A 19,953-nucleotide genomic window follows, 5' to 3' on the forward strand; every position below is an offset into this window, starting at 1 on the left:
TGCTTACTTTTGCTGAAAATCCTTGATTAATTTCTTTGCCTTGTTATATTTCTTCTCCAGAGCCTGATATTGGCTTTGTGTCTCCTTGAGGTGCTCATTCACTGTGTGACACAGGGTTTGTGCCTCAATCCAATAACTCTCTAATTTCATCATCCTTTCCTTATTCTCCTCAATGTTCTGCTGGAGCTGGGTCTTCTCCAATTCCCACCTCACCTTCTCATTCTCAGCAGCCTGCAGCTGAACAAAGGAGTAGAGATGCAGTCCATAAAAAGCCACAAAGTGCAGCCTAATAGTTTAGGATTAATTCAAACAACACAAATAGAGAGGATCAGTAACTACAATAGTGTTATGGTAGCAGTGGGAAGAGTGTTCCAGGACAAAGAAAACAGGCTAATACACGTATTATTCGTCCTCATAAAACCAAGCAGAGTTTTTGCTCAGTGTTCCAGTGCAGCCTCTATGTTTCTCTGGGTTATACTAACCTATTTGACTGGCTGACATTTAAAAATGTCAATAGTGGAGTACTCCGGCCAACTGCAGGGTTAATCAGCCAGAACATGGGATGCATTTTGCTTTGTGCATGTGACTCAGGCACCATAAAGCATTCACACACTTTCAGAAAATGATGACAGTTCTTATTTTGGGAAGGGGGATTTTGATTTCCAGATTTTTATGGTTTTTTTTGTGGTAGGTTTCTCATTTCCTAACTGAAGCTGCCTGCAAGTTTCAGTGTTTGGTGCTGGATAAGGGTATGGTTATACAGCATCTTGTGTGATTTAGCTGCTAGAATTTAGTGAACAAAAAAAAAAGCCTTAACATCCCTGTTTATTTATCAAAGTTTTTAATTTGCCCTAGGCAGTTCTCCTAGCATCATGGATGATACACATTAAAAAAAATTACCTTGTTTGCAGTTTTATTAGTAATATACCTAAATTAGTCACATTTTCTTCAGCTCTATTGAAAGGATGAGGCAAAAAGGTCCAACATTAGAAGGCACATTAACCCTGATTCTGCAAATGGATTTGAACAGATGAATGTTTACACCCACACATTGATGCCATCAAGTCAATGGGCCTTGGCACAATCCCAAGGGATCGACTGCGTGGCTCCAATTGCTATACTGGAACTGGAAAGCAGAGGAAGATTTTTGACTTTCTGGACTGAGACAGGACAACAAAAATTGTCCTTACAGAAAAGAGTTGCACTCTGAATTTTTTTTAAACAGCAATTTATGCAGATTTGATAAACACTATGCAAAAGTGAGTGCAAATGCTGCTGGAAAGATAAAATAATCTAAAATCTTTTTCTGAAGTACAGTTTTCTCTTTTTCTTATTTATAATGTACTCAGACTCAAAGAGAAGGATGTCATCATAAAACCTAGTATTGCTGAACAACTGAATAATCAGTTAGGTTCTCCTAAAGGTTACCCTAGTACAAAAAAAATCCAATTCTTTTTTATTGCTATAGCAAATTTTATTATTAACTAGCAACTGATTATGAGATAATGTTTTCTTTTAAAGTGATAATATTTTTTCTTCCTAGACTATCTTTTCAAGAGAACTGCAATAATATTAAATAATATGAAACAACAGTTTTCTTCTGTATAAAAAATAATTTCTATTAAATATCTTTAAAGAAATCAGGTTTTTTAAAAATGTCAGCAATGGAAAGTAGCATAGAGATACTTTAACATCACTGGTAAATAAAAAAACCTACTAACTTCAACTTGAATATTCAATCCAAATATAATTTTAAAACCTGAAAAATGCATCAGAATTTTAAAACTAGCAATCTGCCTTTTAGTCATTATGATACCCCTTAAAACATATGTTTAATTGAAGCTATAAAAGTTGGCACTTTCTTATAATAGCAGCACTTAAGATTTTTACTTGAAACTTGGAATGAAGAATATACACCAAGAGAAGATATAGCTGAGCCACTGTGCTTCTTAATCAGCCTTTAATAAGGATGTTGACTTCTCCACCCACATAAAGATACGTCTTCACATCTGATTTTGCATGAAGAAAAAACATGTATTAACCATATATTGATTCTTACCTTTGTCTTCAGCTTCTGAATTTCAGCTTCTGTAACTGCATGTTTGATTTGCAACTAGAATTGAAAATATAAAATAAACAAGTGAAGTCACAGAGACTACTCCGGTATTTTTAAAGCCTGTGCTGCAAGTTGAATACCTTATTACACAGCAGAAGGCCCCGAAGAGTGCTGCAGTGCAGTAGATTGTAAATTAAAATGTCTAGCTTGCAAAATGACTCAGTCTGTGCAACCTAATTAAAGATAGGATGCCGTCTAACCACTCATAATTTCAAATCAGAACATCCAATCTGTTTAGCAAGACCAAATGTCTTATGTTTAAAAAAAAATAGATGTTATCCTGCTGGGCTTTGCTCTCCTCTGATGTGAATGTGAAATACATCCCAGTGTTGAAAGTCCCACTGCACTGATTAAAGCAGGCACATTACAAATAAGCAAATATGGAAATAAGTGATTTAACAACTAAAGTCAGGAAAACCTTGAGGCAAGATTCCACACATTTATTTCATGCAAGAGAAAAGGTAAACTGATGCTATCCTTCACCAATAGCCGCAGTTACATGGCTCAAGCCAGCTAATCTCAGTTGAGAGCAGTTACACAGGGAAACTGTAAATAACAGCAACAACATTCAAGCAACAAAGCAATTGCAAGCAGATTAACAGCCCAGGCAGTGTGCTAAAGGTTGTAGTTACATCGCCAAGCAGCCATGACAGGGGATCTGTACAGGGAAAGGGTTGGTGTGGAGGACCTGGCATCCACCTGCACACCTGCTGTGGGATTTCTTCCCTACTAACCAACATTAGTCTGCTCCTGTGGAGTGAACAGTCACTACTCTGAGTGTATTAGGCAATGTCCTGAAACACCTTTAGTTTTACCACAAATGTCTGCTACTCACAGGCTCCAGGAACGCTATGAAGTACAAACTGAACCACAACAATGGTTTCAGATGGAAACGATCACGCACATGTACCTAATACTGGCCTGCACCCCAATCCCTGCTGCTGAACTATTTAAAGCAGCCAGCATGGACAAACTACTGAGAGGCCCCAAAACCTTACACTGAATCAGTGACTTGGAGCTGAGGGCAAGGGCAAAAAGTGAATTACAGCCTGAGTCAGCACTGCACTGGAGATAATGCATCACATATTATTTATGAATAGAAGGAATAGTTATGGAAAAGCATGTTTTACATGCAGGTTTACTTCCCTTATGAGACAAACATGAGCTTTTGGGAATAGTTTATGTTGAGCTAATAAGAGTATATAAGGTCGTTGCACTGAACCAGAAACTAACATCTCTGGTGAAGCAATGGCTACATTCTTAAACGAGCTGTTAGTAAGAAAATGTGCAAATTAATTGAAGGAGAAGCTCTTCCGGAAGACAGGAATAGTTTTCCAAGTAACAGGAGCTATCAATGAGCTGACCATCTCTGAAAAATTCGAAGCTAATTTAGAAATTCCCTTTTCATGAAGTCTCTTGAATGCTCATTCTTGTGGTGTAACAAATGCACACTCTCAGATACAGTTTGGTTTGCAAATCAGTCTTAATTAATCTACTAAATAAACCTAGTCCTTTCAGGTGGAGAAATCCTCAATTTATGCTGGGAAGAATAAAGGAGATGGTTCACTGGTTCTGTTTAGGAATCTTCTTTCCAACACTCATTTCTTGGCCACGGTCTCCAGAGGAGAGGTGGCTGTAGGAACTTCTAGTCCCCACGATCTTCTGTTACGCTCACTTTTTGACTTTGCACTGAAAAGTGTTATGACTCTTCATGTGTTTCATGAGAGAGCAGATGTAAGTTTTCATTTCAAATGAAGCCAGGCACTGACTACAGCAGCTTGCAGCAGCACAGGTAACCCACGGATCACGGGGCTCCTGAGGAAGTGCCACAGAGGAGCAGAGCTACTGCTCCAGGATGGAGAGGTGCCAGCTGCTGGGAACAGGGCACTTGGCAGCCCTGGACCTGGTGGAACGGCAAGAAGTTGCCAGTGAAGCTACTGCACCTAGTAGGCCAGGAAGCTGAGAAGGACATATACCTTTTTATATACATATTAAAGGAATAAAAGATACTTTAATTAACATTTGCAAGAGGTTACATGCAATTTTTGAGCTCAGTCATTCCAACCATTCTACAATCTTCAGAGACTGAGAACTGTTTTTTCTCCCCACTGCATTCCTGTTAATAGTGAAAAATAATTAAAGAACCATCTCAAAACATCAAAATGCCCAACCCTTGCATAGTTCTGCTACACTGTTCTGGGATGAGATAAAATCAGGGGAATAATGGATGAGCTAGATTTTCCCATTTCAGACTTAATAATGACATAGAAAAGCCAAGGCTCAAAGCCTTAGGCTACCTGCTGACAGTCCACTCCCATCTCTTCTAAAACCCCACAAATCCATAAGGAGCACTTAAAGAGCTTATTATTACATACAAATAAACTCCAAACCGTTGCATAAATGACAATCTGCTCAGGTACAGATGGTTTTTAACAGCTATTTTTGTGCTCTCTGTTATTAAGTTAAAAAAATGAATACTGAGTACCCAGTGAGATCATTGAATCAGTACATGGTACAGCAGATCCCACTGAGGCAGAAGAAAGAAGACACTTTTCTGCTTAACAGAAAAATGGGTAGCTGGATATGTACTTTTTTTTTTTTTTTAAGGAACTAATTATGCTAGTAGAATAGATGAGAAATACTAACACATTTATAGGTTAGACTAAACAACAGGCAAGATTAACTATTTGGCAAGAAAATCTGGACTCTATAGCTAAAATTTTTTCAGCAAGTTTATTAACAGAAGATCAAAAATCTTTATTCCATGTCCTATTTAATGCCAGACAAATTCTTGGCAGATATCATTTTGTATACTTTTTGGATATAAATCAATATAAAATTGTGATGGCTTCACTTTAACAAAAACATTTTGAGTAACTTTTGGAACATTTCCTATTCAAATATGTCTTGAAAAGCTGATTAATTTTCTACACAACAATAGAATTTGTTATAAAAGGTAACTTTTAAAGAGAATATGGATTGAATTCATCAAGACTGCAAAAAGTAGAATGGGATGAAAGTCTAGCAAATGTTAAAATATCAGAAGTAGACTGGGAAGAAAAGTACGCAATAGAATCTAATAATCACCATGACAATTTTTACGTAATCATTATATATTTTTTGCATATAATAATCATCCATTCTTCATATATTTCATTAAAACATGAAATAATGAATTCTTACATAAATGTCCCTTCTCCCTACAGATCTTGTCTCTTCAATCATCACAGCTAAAATAAAGTTTCTAGCTCTTTCTCTCAAAGCAGTTAAGAAAAATCAGTCTTATTTTTCCTGCTTTACAGCCAGGAAAACAAGACTTTCAGAAGTACAGTGATTGACCCAGGAATGCCCATCTCTCTTCTGACTTTCATTCCAAAAGCAAGGCATTTTAGGTAAGAGTGCTCTCAGAGTATGGGAACACATTCTTTGCTGCAAAGACTGAATTCAACTAATTAGGTCAAACTATTATGCTTAAAGATTATGTCCTACCCACTTGCCTAATACTTTCATTAATCTCTGGAGTAAGAACAAGAAAGAACAGTTATTCTTTAAATACAATTCCAGAAAACACTGTGTGGGCTTGTGCAGTGTGATCATGAACAAGTCCTCTAGTGTTGAAAGAATTCAGGGCAAATACCAAGAAAAATACACGTACTCACTCGGCATCAGCCAACAAAACGCAGCTGTGTACTCTTAAAGACAATCAGTGAAACAAAAGTGGTGTGCTCATAACAGCAGTAACTGCGTGGGCTGCTGAAAGAGTCCACTCAGGCAGGAGCATTTCATGTTTTCTTCTCAGGCTCCCATCTACACTTACACTGGAGGATCCCAAAGTACCTTCATCTGGTCTCTAAATCAGTGTTTTAAGGCAATTACAGAAGACAGGTCTGCAAATAGCTTCAGTCTGGACAAGCTGAAGTACAGCAATAGCCTGAGCTTATGGAAACTGTATTCAAGCACAGATTTCAAGGTCATTTATTCAAAGGTGAGTTTCTTGCCCATCACTGCATCTGTGTTTTGCACAGCCTTGGAAAACTCACTGACACGTGGAGAATGGTAGCATCTTCTCACCACTTTGAGACTATATTTCTATGTATGATGTAAAGTATTAGCAAGTGAAGTAACATGTTCTGCTAATTCATGTAAGAGCCTGAAACTCAAAATACAGAGTGAGAAAATTATAATTTAAGTAATGTAAAACAACTTCCAGGAACCAACAGTGAGTAACAGTAGGCACCCAATGGCTGCGAAGGCTATCAGCAAAAAAGGGAAAGACCTGGTTGCTCATTGATTACTTTCCACACATGACTCTCACTAGAGGGTAGTAACAATATATTTATACAATATATCTTGTTTGAGTGAAGGCAAGAGGATAAGTGGAGAAGGATAAAAAGGGAGTTCTGGTATTTTAAAACTCCCACCTGGGCCCAGGTTCTGCTGTTTAAATCTCCTATGAGGTTTTGGCTACTTTCAACCCTTCCATCTTACTTTCTATAAAAAATAAATAAAATTCTTTACTGCCATCACACAACCCATTACTGTAAGGTTAGATAAATCCATTGTTTCATATCTTTATTTGCATGAGAATTCAGGAAAGCTTAAAAAGAAGCCACATCAAAAGAACAGCCTAAAATACAGGAGAAATGTTCCTCCATACTTTAGTATGTGAAATTATATTACTTCAATGACCACAATGAACACCACAGTTAGTGGAGGTGGATGCTATACCGCCTAATCATAAACTTGGTATGGTTTTGGTAAAATACCATCTTGATGTATGGCTGCTTCCCCAGTAGAGCACCCTTCTAAACACGTGGCCAAACGTGACACAGCTGTACACTGATGAGTTACTGTGTAATGGTATAGGATAAGTTTCGCATCTCTCTCTTCACTGAAATTTAACATTTGTTGTTTGGTTTTCTCCATCACTTTTTATTGGAATTTTACAAAACCAAAGCAAACCAAAACAAACCAACAAAAAAAAACCCAACAACAACAAAAAACCAAAAACAAAAAAAAAAACAACGACCCCTAAACTGCAGCATTAGTGATGAATTAACTTACACCTTGTCTGTGTGGTCAAACTGAGTGCTGAGGCAGAGTAACCTCTGTATTGAAAAGTTAAATTACAAATTGCCCTCATCAATACAACAGTCACCTGAAAGCTGATTCCAATATAGCTCCAAACAATGGTTCTACTTCTTTCCAGCATTTTGAGTCATTTCCAAGCACTAAGCATACAAAAACCTAATAACCACTCCAGTTTTCCAGAGGAAAAAACCAAGCACTGAGCACTGAGATAACTAGAAATCTGGTTCAGTAACATATTTCAGGAATATTTTCTGATATATAACTTACTTCTTTGAATTTGTGAGCAAGTTTGCTGGTGTCCACATCACTGGGGGAAAACATGTCATCATTTTCAGGGAGATCAAACACTTCAATAGCCATGTCACCTCCTGGAAGGACAGGTCCCATGTCTTCATCTTCTTCATCTGTAGCATATTCCCCTGTCTTAATTTTATAGCATTTAAGAAATTCCAGTTATCCTCTAATTATGCAGAGACTATCCAAAGAGTAATTAAGATACTGTGCAATCACAGCATTCTTTATACAAAAAAAGCTTCTCTTTGTCTTTAACCCCAGTACTGATGAATTCTACCAGACAAAATATAACTCCACAGTAGTATTTCAGTACATTAAGAGAGAAGAGAAAACAATGTCTTAAGCACTAATAACTCATTTCTCAAGCATTACTTGCTGTGCATTTTGATGGTTTCATTCTTTTCTATTGGACGAATTCTCCAAATTTATTTCAGATTTAACAAGGAATCTTTTCCAAACAGAAAAAAAAGCAGAATATAACCAACAGGATCTTGATTAGTTGTTAGTAAAGTCATCTGGATGAAGTAATTCTCCAGTGATATTCCATGTTGAATTTGAAAATTCACTGGTTTGTTCTTTATAAACAAATTAACAATAGAAAAGTCACACCCACGCAGAAAGACATCAGTAGGAAAAAGAAACCGAGCGTCAGAGACAAGTCCAGAGTCTGCTCAATTTTCTCCTTGAATAAGGAGCTTCTTTGAACTAGTTTTGAACAATAAATGTGGGTGTTTCTTGGGCTGGTAAACCATGAGATGCAAACAATTTGCTGACAAAACAGAATTTTGAAAAACCGTAAGCTGCAACCAGTTATCTCAAGAACAAACAAACAAAACACTAATGTTGAAAAGAAAAAGCTTGTAATATTGAATCCCAAGCTGCCTACTCAGTCTTTTGCACACATGTCTGTGCTCACCTCTCCCTGCCCCTTAGGTGAATGGTACCACCTTGCCTCTGTGGGGCACCCTCTGGAAGCTGCAGCACAGCGCGTACGGATCACAAACAGCCTGCTGGCTGTGCAGACAACTAGGCAAACACATCATAAAGCCAACACTTCCCTCAGGACCACATCTGGATTTATAAGGCTTGGGACTAAAAAAATTCGTGGAAAAGGAAGGGCGGGGGGACCAGTGCAGTCCTTTTCATGTTTACACAGTAACACCACCAAAATTTTGACAAAACTATTCAAAGTTTTCTTCATGAGCTTTCAGTTCCTGAGATGAAGAAACACAATACTATTTGCAGAAATATATTCCCCATAGTGCTAAAATTAGCTATTAGTGTCATTTTTTGACAAAAGGACTTTTCAAAACAAGAGGTAAGGACTCAGATGTTTGAACAACAGTTTAAACCTCAGTTTCCAACCTTAATTCAGTTTCTCAGCTGTTTAGGCTTATGTGAGTCTCTCAACTAAAAAGCAGTGCATGCAAGATATTGACTCTAGGTGCACAAGTACACACAGCGCATAGAATCATAGAATGGTTTGGGTTAAAAGGAACCTTTGAAAATAATGAAACACCTACATTCTTTTTTTAAAACCAGTGAAGTTGTAAAAAACAAAGCCAAAACACATAGAAAGCATAAAATAGTTTAGTAAAATTTTATGAAGTTGAAAGAACTACTAAAAAGAAGGTAAGTCACCAACATGCACATCCATACTTTAAGACAGTCACTGTAAAGTGAGGCACTTTTTTGGTGAGTTATTCCTGCCCCTATAAATAGTAACATATTCTCCAATGAAATAAACAGTAACCATTTATTTTAGGTACTTCATACCTACTAAGCATATATGCCTAAGAATCTCAGTAGTCTTCTATAAAAAAAGATAGCAGGTGATTTTGCTTATTTAAGAGAAGCAAAGAAAACATAGTCCATTTCACTGAAGTTTTCAGGCATGGAAGCATTATAGCTGAACAAAACAACACCTGAAACTCTGTATGTCATTCTGTATGTCTAGATCTCATGGACATGCAAAAAAAACCAAAAAAAAACAACAAAAAAACAACCTCTACCTCTTCTGTAACACTACACTTCTAGTAACTTGTGTTTCTACTTTCATGTCCCTGGCTATGTGCAGTAGCTGTCTAAACTGAAAATTTGGCTGCTAACTCTCCTGGCTCTTTCCAGGAGCATGTAACTCCACGTTCACACACCATCAGGGCAACCGGAACTCTGAAAATCACACTGAGATTTCAGAGAAATAAATTTTTGTGGGGACAAAATACTAACTTGTCCATGTACTTTCCATTTTGCAGTCATTATCCCTGAAACAAATATGGTAATACACAACTGTAATTTCCACATTAAAAAAAAAATCCTGGCAGGCCCATCAGCAGTGGCAAGGAAGTCTCTGAAGCATGCAAAGAGGAGGCAGAAACAGGATCATTAACCAGTAAACTCATGCCCTGCTTATGTAAAACAAAACATCTGGCTCAGCTACATGTGCATTTTAAAGGAATATATTAATACAAATCCAATTACATTTACCAATTTTGGCAAAGGAATAAAACAGATGAATTTAGTTAAAACGGATTTCTCCAAAGACTTCAGGTAAGAAAAAGTACTGAATGCAAAAAGAAAAATGAAAACACATGATGGAGTAAATTATTGGGGAAAAATTCAAGAGCAGACAATATTCTACTGGCCTCAGGAGCCAGAGTGTTTGAAGAAGAACATCAGGCAGCTAAAAATGAACACAAAGGATAATCTTCCCTCAAATTGCACATAATGAGTATCAATAAGCACAGTCATTTTTGCTTCAATTAATGAAAAAAGTAGCTGTCAAAGCAAAGCACAGATCAAGTAAACAAGACACGAGGACGACAAGAACACATTACAGAACACAGAAATAAATGGGACTTTTGCTTTTGTCTTCAAAATAAAGGGATTTCATCTTACAGTCACATGAAAAACAAATTATGGGTTCAAAAGAACCAATGTGTACATTGAAGAAATATACATCATAAACTACATGAAACATACTTTCCCAGAAAAAAATTCTCTGCTTTTGTTCCACATGAAACTACCAGAAGGTAGTTCTTCAGACACTGTACCAGTCAGCTAGAATGTGAAATTCACTATTTTACAAGGAGCAGCAAGGCACAGAAAAAAAGTTGAATTGCTTCAAATAACAAAGCTCTGTGAGGTAAGAGTTGTCACTGTAACTCCCTGAGGTTCTCTCCATTTTGTTTCCTTAGCTGGCAACAGCAATAATATTTTTTACTCCATAGTCAATGAAAACTTACATGCTCTTGAAGGAAAATCTTAGACTCTTCTGTGTTGGTGAGCAGAATTCATCCACGTAAAAGCCCTGTTTCTCATTTCAGTAGCACCTAGGGCTTAAGCTTGTCTCATCCAAAGCAATAGCTTCTGCTATTAGCCATTCCATTTTGCTATATGCTATCACAGCTAATAGCATGAAATTATCAACATGAGCTGCAATTTTCCACTTCTAAAGGGAAAATGTGTTACTTGCATTGTTTAACTGCCTTTAAGAGAAAATTTCTGAAATGTGCCTAACACTCCTAACCAGAAAGAAGGAGCTACAGCACCAGCCAGGATAATGCAGACAGACCTTCCCCAAATCACCATAACAAAGGCTGCATCAAACTACACCTATTGTTCTGCTGAAACTCTCCCGCAATCAGGGAACGCCATCTGAAGAACTATAAAAATAACTCAAGCCAATCCCTTCATCTGATTTTCTCTTTGATGGCTTATACTTAATTCTTTCAAAAGTGTGAAGAAAAACATAATGGTACAGTATTAATCATCACTTTTACAGGAGTGCATCATATTAATGATGTTGGAAAAAATGTACTCTCTGAAACATTTGGTTTAGCAAATGTACTCTTTGGGTGTTAAGACATTCAAGTACATTGCCATTTTTCTTCTTTTTTTTTGCTTGTGTTAAGATTTTCTTGAATGGTTCTAAATGTTGCTTTGATCTCAGCATGTCCTAATGAATGAGAATTTAAAAAAATATTAATTCGACTATTAGAGATATTGAAATAGATTAAAACATCACTTGCATTAAACTACTTGTCTGTGGCCACAGAATGAACAGAATCCTGCAATTATTCATTTCCCATTTTGCATCACCCCATGCAGCCTTCTGGGGAACAGGTCGTGTGCTTTACATGACTTTTGTCATTTGCTGTAGAACATGAAGAAGATAATACCAAGTTCAATTCAAAATTCCAAGAAATGTCAGAATTTGACTCATGTGCACAGAACACTATGTTAACACAGGGGATTCAAAAGGTTTCAGTCAAGGATACAGATCCAGGTCATACTTGGCACACTAAGTAGGAAATACAAAGACAGTGCCTACTTCAAAGCCTTCGAGTTTTATTTTCTGACAGGATGCTACAAATTAAAAGGATGTGGGATTTTAGGAAGCTAGACAAACTGGTGATGAGCAAATTCTGTAGCAGGCTACCCAGAGGCAATATACTCTTCCAGCTTTACTGTGATTAGCAGACTCAGTAGGAAATGCCAGTGCTGCCTATTGTACATAACACTGGAGAAATAGCTGATACTACTGGCTCAAGTGCTTGGCTTGTGGGAGCTTAACAACAAATTGCAAGCTGATGCACACTTATCCTGCTAGTCTTTGCACAGACTCCACTGTGAACATTCATTTTCTTTTCATGCCCCTGAATTCTGCACAAGGGATTTATGTTTCCATGAAAAAAGTTAAATGAAGGAGAATCTGAAAGTATCCTGCAACCCTGTGATGTCCTGCAGCCCATGGTAACAGCAGATTCTGAAACACAGGGATGCAGGGCATTTATGTAGTAAATGGTGAGTTTTCAGTATTACTTACACAGTGAATTATATATGTTTTAGAAACACTGTGTATTAGTGTAAATCTTCCCCAACAAATAGCTGTCAGGCAACATTCCTGCAAGGCAATGGAATGAGAAGGTAGCTAACACTGCACCTCTAAATTTAGTATCTAACTCAAGTCCACTGCCTACTAGCTGGCAGAAATCAAAACTGTCTCAGAATAGAGACAGTTTTTTAAAGAACTGCTTTTTAAAAGAACTTGGATCCTTCCAAAATACCTACATACTCCTTGGGCTATGAAGACTGTCAGAAGTTCCAAAACAGAGGAAATCCAGCCAGCTGGTGACACAGCAAGATAAAACACCAGAACTTGCACATGCCTGGCACACATTCTCTTCCCGTGATTTAACCAGCTCTAACAAAAACAAGCCGTGTGCCATGACTCCAGGACTTAAACAAGATCACTGATTTCCTGCCTTGGAAAACTTAAAATGTTATTGCTGTCCTTGTAGTAAAGTCTCTGAGCCTCACCATTTGGCAGTCTAAAGATAATTTTCTTGTTTATTTATGCAGCACTGTACCTGGAAATCCATGTTACCGTATTTTAAACGGTGTAGGAAAATGAACAGGATGGCTTGACAGCTCTGAGACTGAACAACTCATGTATAATTCTGTGCTGCCTCAATGTCAAATTCCTTACCCTGGCAAACAAAATACTCCTGAACTCCATGCAGTCAGAGTCACTACTCCTCTGATGAAACAGACTCAAAAGCGTAGCAGTGGATTTTGTATACTTGTAGATATTCACTCAGCCAGTGCAAACTGAAGATTTTCTTGCCCAAAAGGTGCTCTGCTTACCAGAGCCAAAGAATGCAGAGGTGGTGGTGGTGTCTGGCATAATACAAACCCAGCCAGACTTGTCCACACAGAGCAAGGTAAGCTCAAAGAAGTAATGCTCATATCTGACAGTAAATAGAGCAGAAGCTCTTGTGGTGACCAAAAATGTCTTTGAACTGTGGTTAATGTGCATTAGATCACAGTTTACATCCTGTCAGCTGTCTGGGAATGGTGCAAGTTATGTGAGTAGACCTGGAGAGCACAGCCAGGTGCAAAAGAAATAGTAATGTTCAGGATTACTGCAGGTATTCAATACAATCTATTTCCAGTAAGAATTTTAATTGAGAAAGTGAACATGCTACATTTCATACCTTAGTAACTAAACCCCAGCATTTATTCTGAAAATGTTTACCACCCATGCCTCAAAGATATATATGGCATCAGGCAGGAAATGGGTATGACCTTCAATGATCCCACTGTAGTATTTAAGAAGTGCATTTGTTCTCAGGCCTAATTCTTTCTCCTTCCAAAAGAGGTAATTGATTTAGATCATCTGGATCTCCCATGATAGATGTCTTTTCCTCTCTTTCTCATACGCAACACAAAATTCTCCTCTGCACTCCAAAGGCCATTGCCGAAAATCATGTCATAGTCATAGAGATGGTCACCATCCTCAGTGTAGTGCTAGAATAAGAAAATTACAGTTACAGAAATTAATTATAGAAAAATCTGGGAAAAACTTGCCCGATTTTGTTTTCTCTCTATGATCCAAAGGCACTACCAACAGAAAACACTTTGTGGCTTAGTATCTTTTGTGAAAAATCTATGCATTGAACAGGACCTACGAGTTTGTAACCACCAAATTGCAAGGACAAGACACATCACAAAAAGTACCTGATACCTACTCATATCTGTTCTCTTTCAATATTGTACTGGGAAACACTTGCATGGCCATCAGGGTGACAGTGTCACCATCAGCACCTGCACAGCAACAATCCCTACTGAAGCCTGAAGTACTACCAGGATCAATATTGATCAATATGGCTTTAACAACATTTTCTTAATTGCCAGATCTTGAGTAACACCACCTGCGTGGTGCATGAAGGTAATTGGGAATTTTTGCAGGTGTGTCCCACAGATAAAAGGTGTAATGCATCAAGCACCCACAGAGGTCAGCCGCACACCCTTCTACGTGCAAGTACAGAAAGATTTGATAGTCAGGCATTTAGGACACACCTCTCTTGCCTATATGAAAGTGATCAGACTATGCTCACCATAACATGGTGCTGAAAGTCCTCGAACCCTGACATCTACAGCATGCTGTGATGAGTTGTGAGAAGTCTCTTTTCCCAAAGGCTAGTTGTTCCATTTTGTTTTTGAAGAGATTGTAAGAGAGTTCCTTCAAGAAACTTCTCTTGAATTTAATTCTAGACTAAAGAGAAGTTAGAAGACTGGCATGTTTCTGTAATTTGAGAAGGGAACAGAGAGGATATGGTTTCTTTTATTCTTCATGGTCTCCCACAGGCACACATATATATGCTTGTATGTACAGCTCTTATTTATATGAGTTACATATGTCCCTGTGAAAGGATTAATTCTAAGACATATTGAATTTTTTTTCTTCTTAATATCAATGGAAATTATAGTAAGTGAAAGCAGTACTGGGGCTAGACAGGATTTTTACTTAGTCTGTTGGGACACTTATGATTGTTCTGACATACTGCTATTTTAACAAAGTGTTTCAAAATCTGAGTATCTCCTGATTTTATGTCAAGTGTATTTTTTTTTCTAAAGAGAAAAACTAACCTGAAATAAAGGCATATAATGAATTCTCTATGTCTCCTTATCTACTGTTCCCCTACACAAAGAAAAACCCCAAACACTGGCCCAGGATGAAAACGCACTAATGCATGGAGTCTAGCATTTCAATAATATTACTCAAGATGATGTGAAATGGTGATGGTACGCTTGAGCTATATGGAAGCAGTTTGTTACAAAACCCAGCAGCTAATTTAGGGAGTAAAACGGACAGCAGTAGTCTCTGAAAAAGCTCTCAAAATCATCTTTTCAAGTATCTTGATATTTAGGCATACTAGGAATTTTATGAGAATGGAAAGAAATTACGGAAATTTTACTGCACATAGTTGTTACTTTCAAAACCTTTCTATTGGGACATCAGGCACTAATAGTAAGCATGAATATACGCTTCAGACAAGGTAGGCTAATTCTCCATCCTGAGGAATATCTGTTCACACAGAAATAAAATCACAGTGTGTGGAAGGAGAGGTCTTACCCAGAATTTCAGAAAACATTCTGACATAAGAAGAGTATCAATTATTCTAGAATAAAACACAACTTCCTCAACCCCTCTAAAAGTTAGAAGGCAATTTTCAGCAGTCTTCACAAAACTTTAACGTTTCAGTGCACAACCAACCAAACTTTACTCCCTTATTTCAGAAAGGTATATGCTTTCAAGGAAGAGGAATGCTTACAGAAGCATCAACCAACTTGATATCTGCTCTTATGGAACAAAACAAATACTTTAAATCCATGATAAAAAGTTTTCTATAAATCTGTTCTTCAATTAAGATTCATAATCAAAATCTGTAAAAAATTATCAGCAAAGGTAATGGAAAGGTCCGAAAGTTGACCTCTGAGTGATAAGTAAGAAGGAATTAGGAATAGAAACAGAACATTAAAAAACACCAAATAGTGAGACACTGGACAATCTGTTACCTCATCATCATCTGCATCATACTGTGCATAATGCTGCTCCAGCAGCTCTCTCTGGCGGCGTTCTTGTTCTAGAGTTTGGCTAATCAGCTGCGCAACCTCACTCACTTGTCCCGGTTTTTCTCTTCCAATTACAAACCTATACAAAACATTAGTGAAAAAATATTACTCCTACTGTTTACTGAAGTTCTAGGGTTTTAGCCATTTCTAGTCCAGAGGGTAGCCCTTTTCTCCAAAGATGTGCAGTTTTGGTTGTTTCAAATGTGTTCTGTGGGTGAGATTTGTCACAAGGGCACTGTGTGCAGGGGTAGGAGTGATCAGACCATGACAGCTCTAGTCACATGACAGGAGGGGCAAAATGGAAGGGATCATTACAAGCCTCCACTCCAAGTTTCAGTAAAGTATAATTGCTCTCATTCCCTTTAGAGCCATGGGTTTTTCAGAAGGCTGCAGAAGACCAGACTGTTATGGATCCACAGTAAGAGCAACGGCACACTTATGGCAGCTTATAGTGAAAGGAACATGCATCAGAGTAACTCCTTCCCACCCTGACCTAGAAGTTATCTTCCATTTCTGAGCTTTTATATTCGTCTTCCTCCGAATCTAGTTCCACATTTTAAAATCTGACAGACGCTATTTCCTTAATTTAAAGCTGCATTTAAATCTGTCTTTTATTTCATGAACTTCTGTTGCTAAGGAACGTTTCCTCCACTGTTAGCTACTGCAGAACACTGGGCGAACACTTCCTTGGCTTAACAAAACATGAGGGAAGTGCCTCTTTCTTGGTTGGGACTCACAAGAATGCTTCTCAGTCTTGCTTTCAGCAACTAGAACGCAGAATTGGTTTGGATTGTAACCTTTTTTTTTTTTTTTTTCAGCACAGTGGCACAACCATATTTAAATATGTTGCTATCTCCAGAACTAATAATAAACGCCCATTACATAGTGCCAACACACTGTGAACTACTGAACAAAAGCACAATTTAAAGATGTCAAGCTGAAGAATTATTTTTTTTACAAGGCTAGAAAGATAATTAGGTAATTACAGATGAAAGAAGTATTATGCTGAGCTGAAAAGCACAATAAGGTGACACTGAGATAATGGATATAGTAAATTATTTGTTTCCACAACATTTGGCTCAAATGATGAATTTAATTTATTATTTGAATGAGAAGCAGAAATGTGCATTATATCCCACGTACGAAAATGTTTTTCATTACTACTGCCTATCACTGTTAAAATCCCTTGGGATTTGTCATCCATGTGTAAACCAACTTCCCAACAGTGGATGACTCTGGGTCCATTTCATATAACAAAAAATTTTTCAGATTCTATGAAGTCAGGCACTACAGAAAGGACTGCAATTCAGAGATTATTTCAACATCATCAAAATATCCAGCCTACTAATTACTTTCAAAAGGATAAGAAACATGAGAATGAGTGACTCCATTTGAAATAATGATACAAGGTGCTCTGAAAATAATTTGCAAGAAAGTTTCTTAGCTTAAAAAATATCAATAGGAAATACAGCAGAAAGTAGAAGAGAATCAAAGCAATAACACTGGCATTTTAATCCTGATCAAAACAGATCAGTCTGGCACTCATATCCCACTATTACAAAATACAACATTAGTTCTCAGTAATGATAAAGACCTTGGGCTGAAAGAAAAGAATGTTTCTTCATGGCCCCTACACTTCATCTGTTCTGCATACTGACTCACAGACAGATCCTATTTCCTCTAAATTTTGATTTTAGAGCCAAGTATTACAAAAACTAAACCAGTCGTGTTTTCAGACTCAAATGGGAGGAACAATGAACTTTTGAAATTATTAAAGGAAGTGAAAAAGGATTTAACCCATATCTGCTACTTGTTTGTCTCCTCTAATGTAAAAACAAATTAAAAGTAAATATTGAAAAAATTATTTATATTAAAAAAAACCCAAAATATTTTAAACAAAATTATACACAAGCATATTACTTAAATATAATAGAGAGAGCACCACATTTGTAAACACGTGAAGGAGATCCTCAATGTGTAAAGTTATGAAACTACACAAAGTAGTGCATACATGCAGCATATGCACCATATATATACATATATTTGCAAATGCAAATATTGGATTCCCTCTGGCCCTCTGCCTGGTAATTCACCTTCCTTGGAAATACAAGACCCAAAAATACTTCATACAATCATCTTTTTACATGGAAAATTTAGAATAGACAACATATAATGCATCCAAAGTCTGGTAATTCCTGATAACTTGGAATTGGTTTTCGACACATTAGACTGTAATGCAATAATATTTTCATACAGACAAACAAAATTAGGTAGGAGGTAAAACTGTGAAGCCTCATGCCAAAGTCACTTAAAGTTCACAGTGATGTGATTTTCAAGGCTTGAATCACACGTAAAGATTAAGTTACTCAGTGATACCTGAAGCTGTTAGATGACATATGAATAAAAGACTCCAAGCATTGACAAAGTTTAAAGCCAATGTTTTCCAAAATAGAAATATACTAGTAATGTTCTATCTTCCTAAAATTTATTGTTTCAGAGTGAGACATATCCAAAATATCTGAAAATAATTTTTTAGAAGCATTCAATCTAAAATTGATGTCAGTTCTAGACAAAGATTTGTAAATTTGGATATTGGAATACTATGTTACGAGCAATTACAGCTTTTACAAACGAAATCAAACTTTTTGTCATTTTACACTCCATGATCTTAAGAATACCATGCATATAATTGAGATAAACCATAAATTATGAAGTTACATTTTAAAGAGAGAGCTGAATGAAAATAACTTAAAAACCATAAAGCAGGGGCAGTTATTAAAACTCTAAGCATGAATTAGATTATTTATTCATAGAATAGCTTTAAATACAAGAACTATTATAATCTGAGGTGTTTAAATATGAGAAAGAGACATAAGACTATGTCTCACTGACCAAAAAATCAGTCACTGAACCATAATACACACACTTCAACAAAGTAGCTAATTACATATTTCAACTCACTTTGGCTCAACAACATCAATCACATGCATTCCAGACTTCATTAATTAGTCTTAAGGGCTAGAAGTATTATAAGAAAGAACTATACATTCTGTCAGCAATATTTTATTTGAGAAGCTGGTCATGTTTTTAGCTATGAGATAAACGAGCATTTTACAGCCTTTAAATCACATCACAGTAATATTCCTCTAGATTATTAAAGCCAGCAAATGCAAAAGAAACCCCAGCAAATCTGTGATACAGCCACCACTGTACTCAGTCTCAAGCCATTACTGATTTTTTCTGAAATCTGCAAAAAAGAAGGAAGGAGAAGGAGAGAGGCAGGGCATGAACTGCCCTTGATACTCAATTTAGCTGACTTACCAGCTGTGAAATATTCTTTGTGGCTTTGGTTAAAATGAACAGGGATGGAGCTAGAAACATAATTAACATTTTACTCTATAATGGATTTTAGAATATCTAAAAGAATTATGTATCTTGAGAAATTGAAAATCAACTACAGTAGTGGTGGTGAAGAAAAACATTCTACTGAATTGGCAGCAACTCCTACATCTCCTGCAACCCATTATTTAAATATTTTACAGCACACCTGATACATAGCCTTCTGCACATGTTCAGATTTTATTAAAACAGGATCTGCAGACCTGTGCTTCTTAACAACATACTGATTTTTTAATCAACTTTGGGAACCAGAAACATTATTATAAAAATTGATTAAATTAAAAAATATTTCCACTTTGATAATAAGTGGTACTAAAAAAACCTGTGAAGGCACCAAATCTGTAATGCGGAACTGAAGTTCTGCAGCACACATTTTTAGTGAAATGAGTTAATGGTTTCTCCTGAAAATACTTCAGGCATTAAGTGCTCAGTTAAAAATACATTAGCATGGTTTCCTTAAACCCAACAAAAATCAAGTAAGAATACAGCAAACACATTCTAAGGAAGAATGGGGGGTTTGCTGTAACAGTATTCAAAATCTTTTCTTCTAGCCTTTCCTAAAATATAGTTTGGTCCATAAAAATGTACAGTAAAATTAATTCAGGGAGTTTTACAGTCAGATGTCTCATCCC

General features: G+C 36.8%; 1 protein-coding gene across 4 annotated transcripts in view; it reads right to left on the reverse strand.

The window, feature by feature from the left end:
* Nucleotides 1–19,953, reverse strand: part of PPP1R9A (protein phosphatase 1 regulatory subunit 9A) — a 134,168-nt gene that overhangs the window by 27,054 nt on the left and 87,161 nt on the right. For all 4 annotated transcript variants that reach the window (XM_040057171.2, XM_040057166.2, XM_040057157.2 and 1 more), the window contains exons 6-9: nt 15,866–16,001; nt 7,475–7,630; nt 2,060–2,113; nt 8–237 (exon numbers count right to left, since the gene is read on the reverse strand). In XM_040057171.2, the coding sequence (XP_039913105.1) occupies nt 8–237; nt 2,060–2,113; nt 7,475–7,630; nt 15,866–16,001 (576 nt within the window). The remainder of the gene's footprint in view (nt 1–7; nt 238–2,059; nt 2,114–7,474; nt 7,631–15,865; nt 16,002–19,953) is intronic.

Source organism: Hirundo rustica, chromosome 1 (assembly GCF_015227805.2).
Source record: "Hirundo rustica isolate bHirRus1 chromosome 1, bHirRus1.pri.v3, whole genome shotgun sequence".
NCBI lineage: Eukaryota > Metazoa > Chordata > Aves > Passeriformes > Hirundinidae > Hirundo > Hirundo rustica.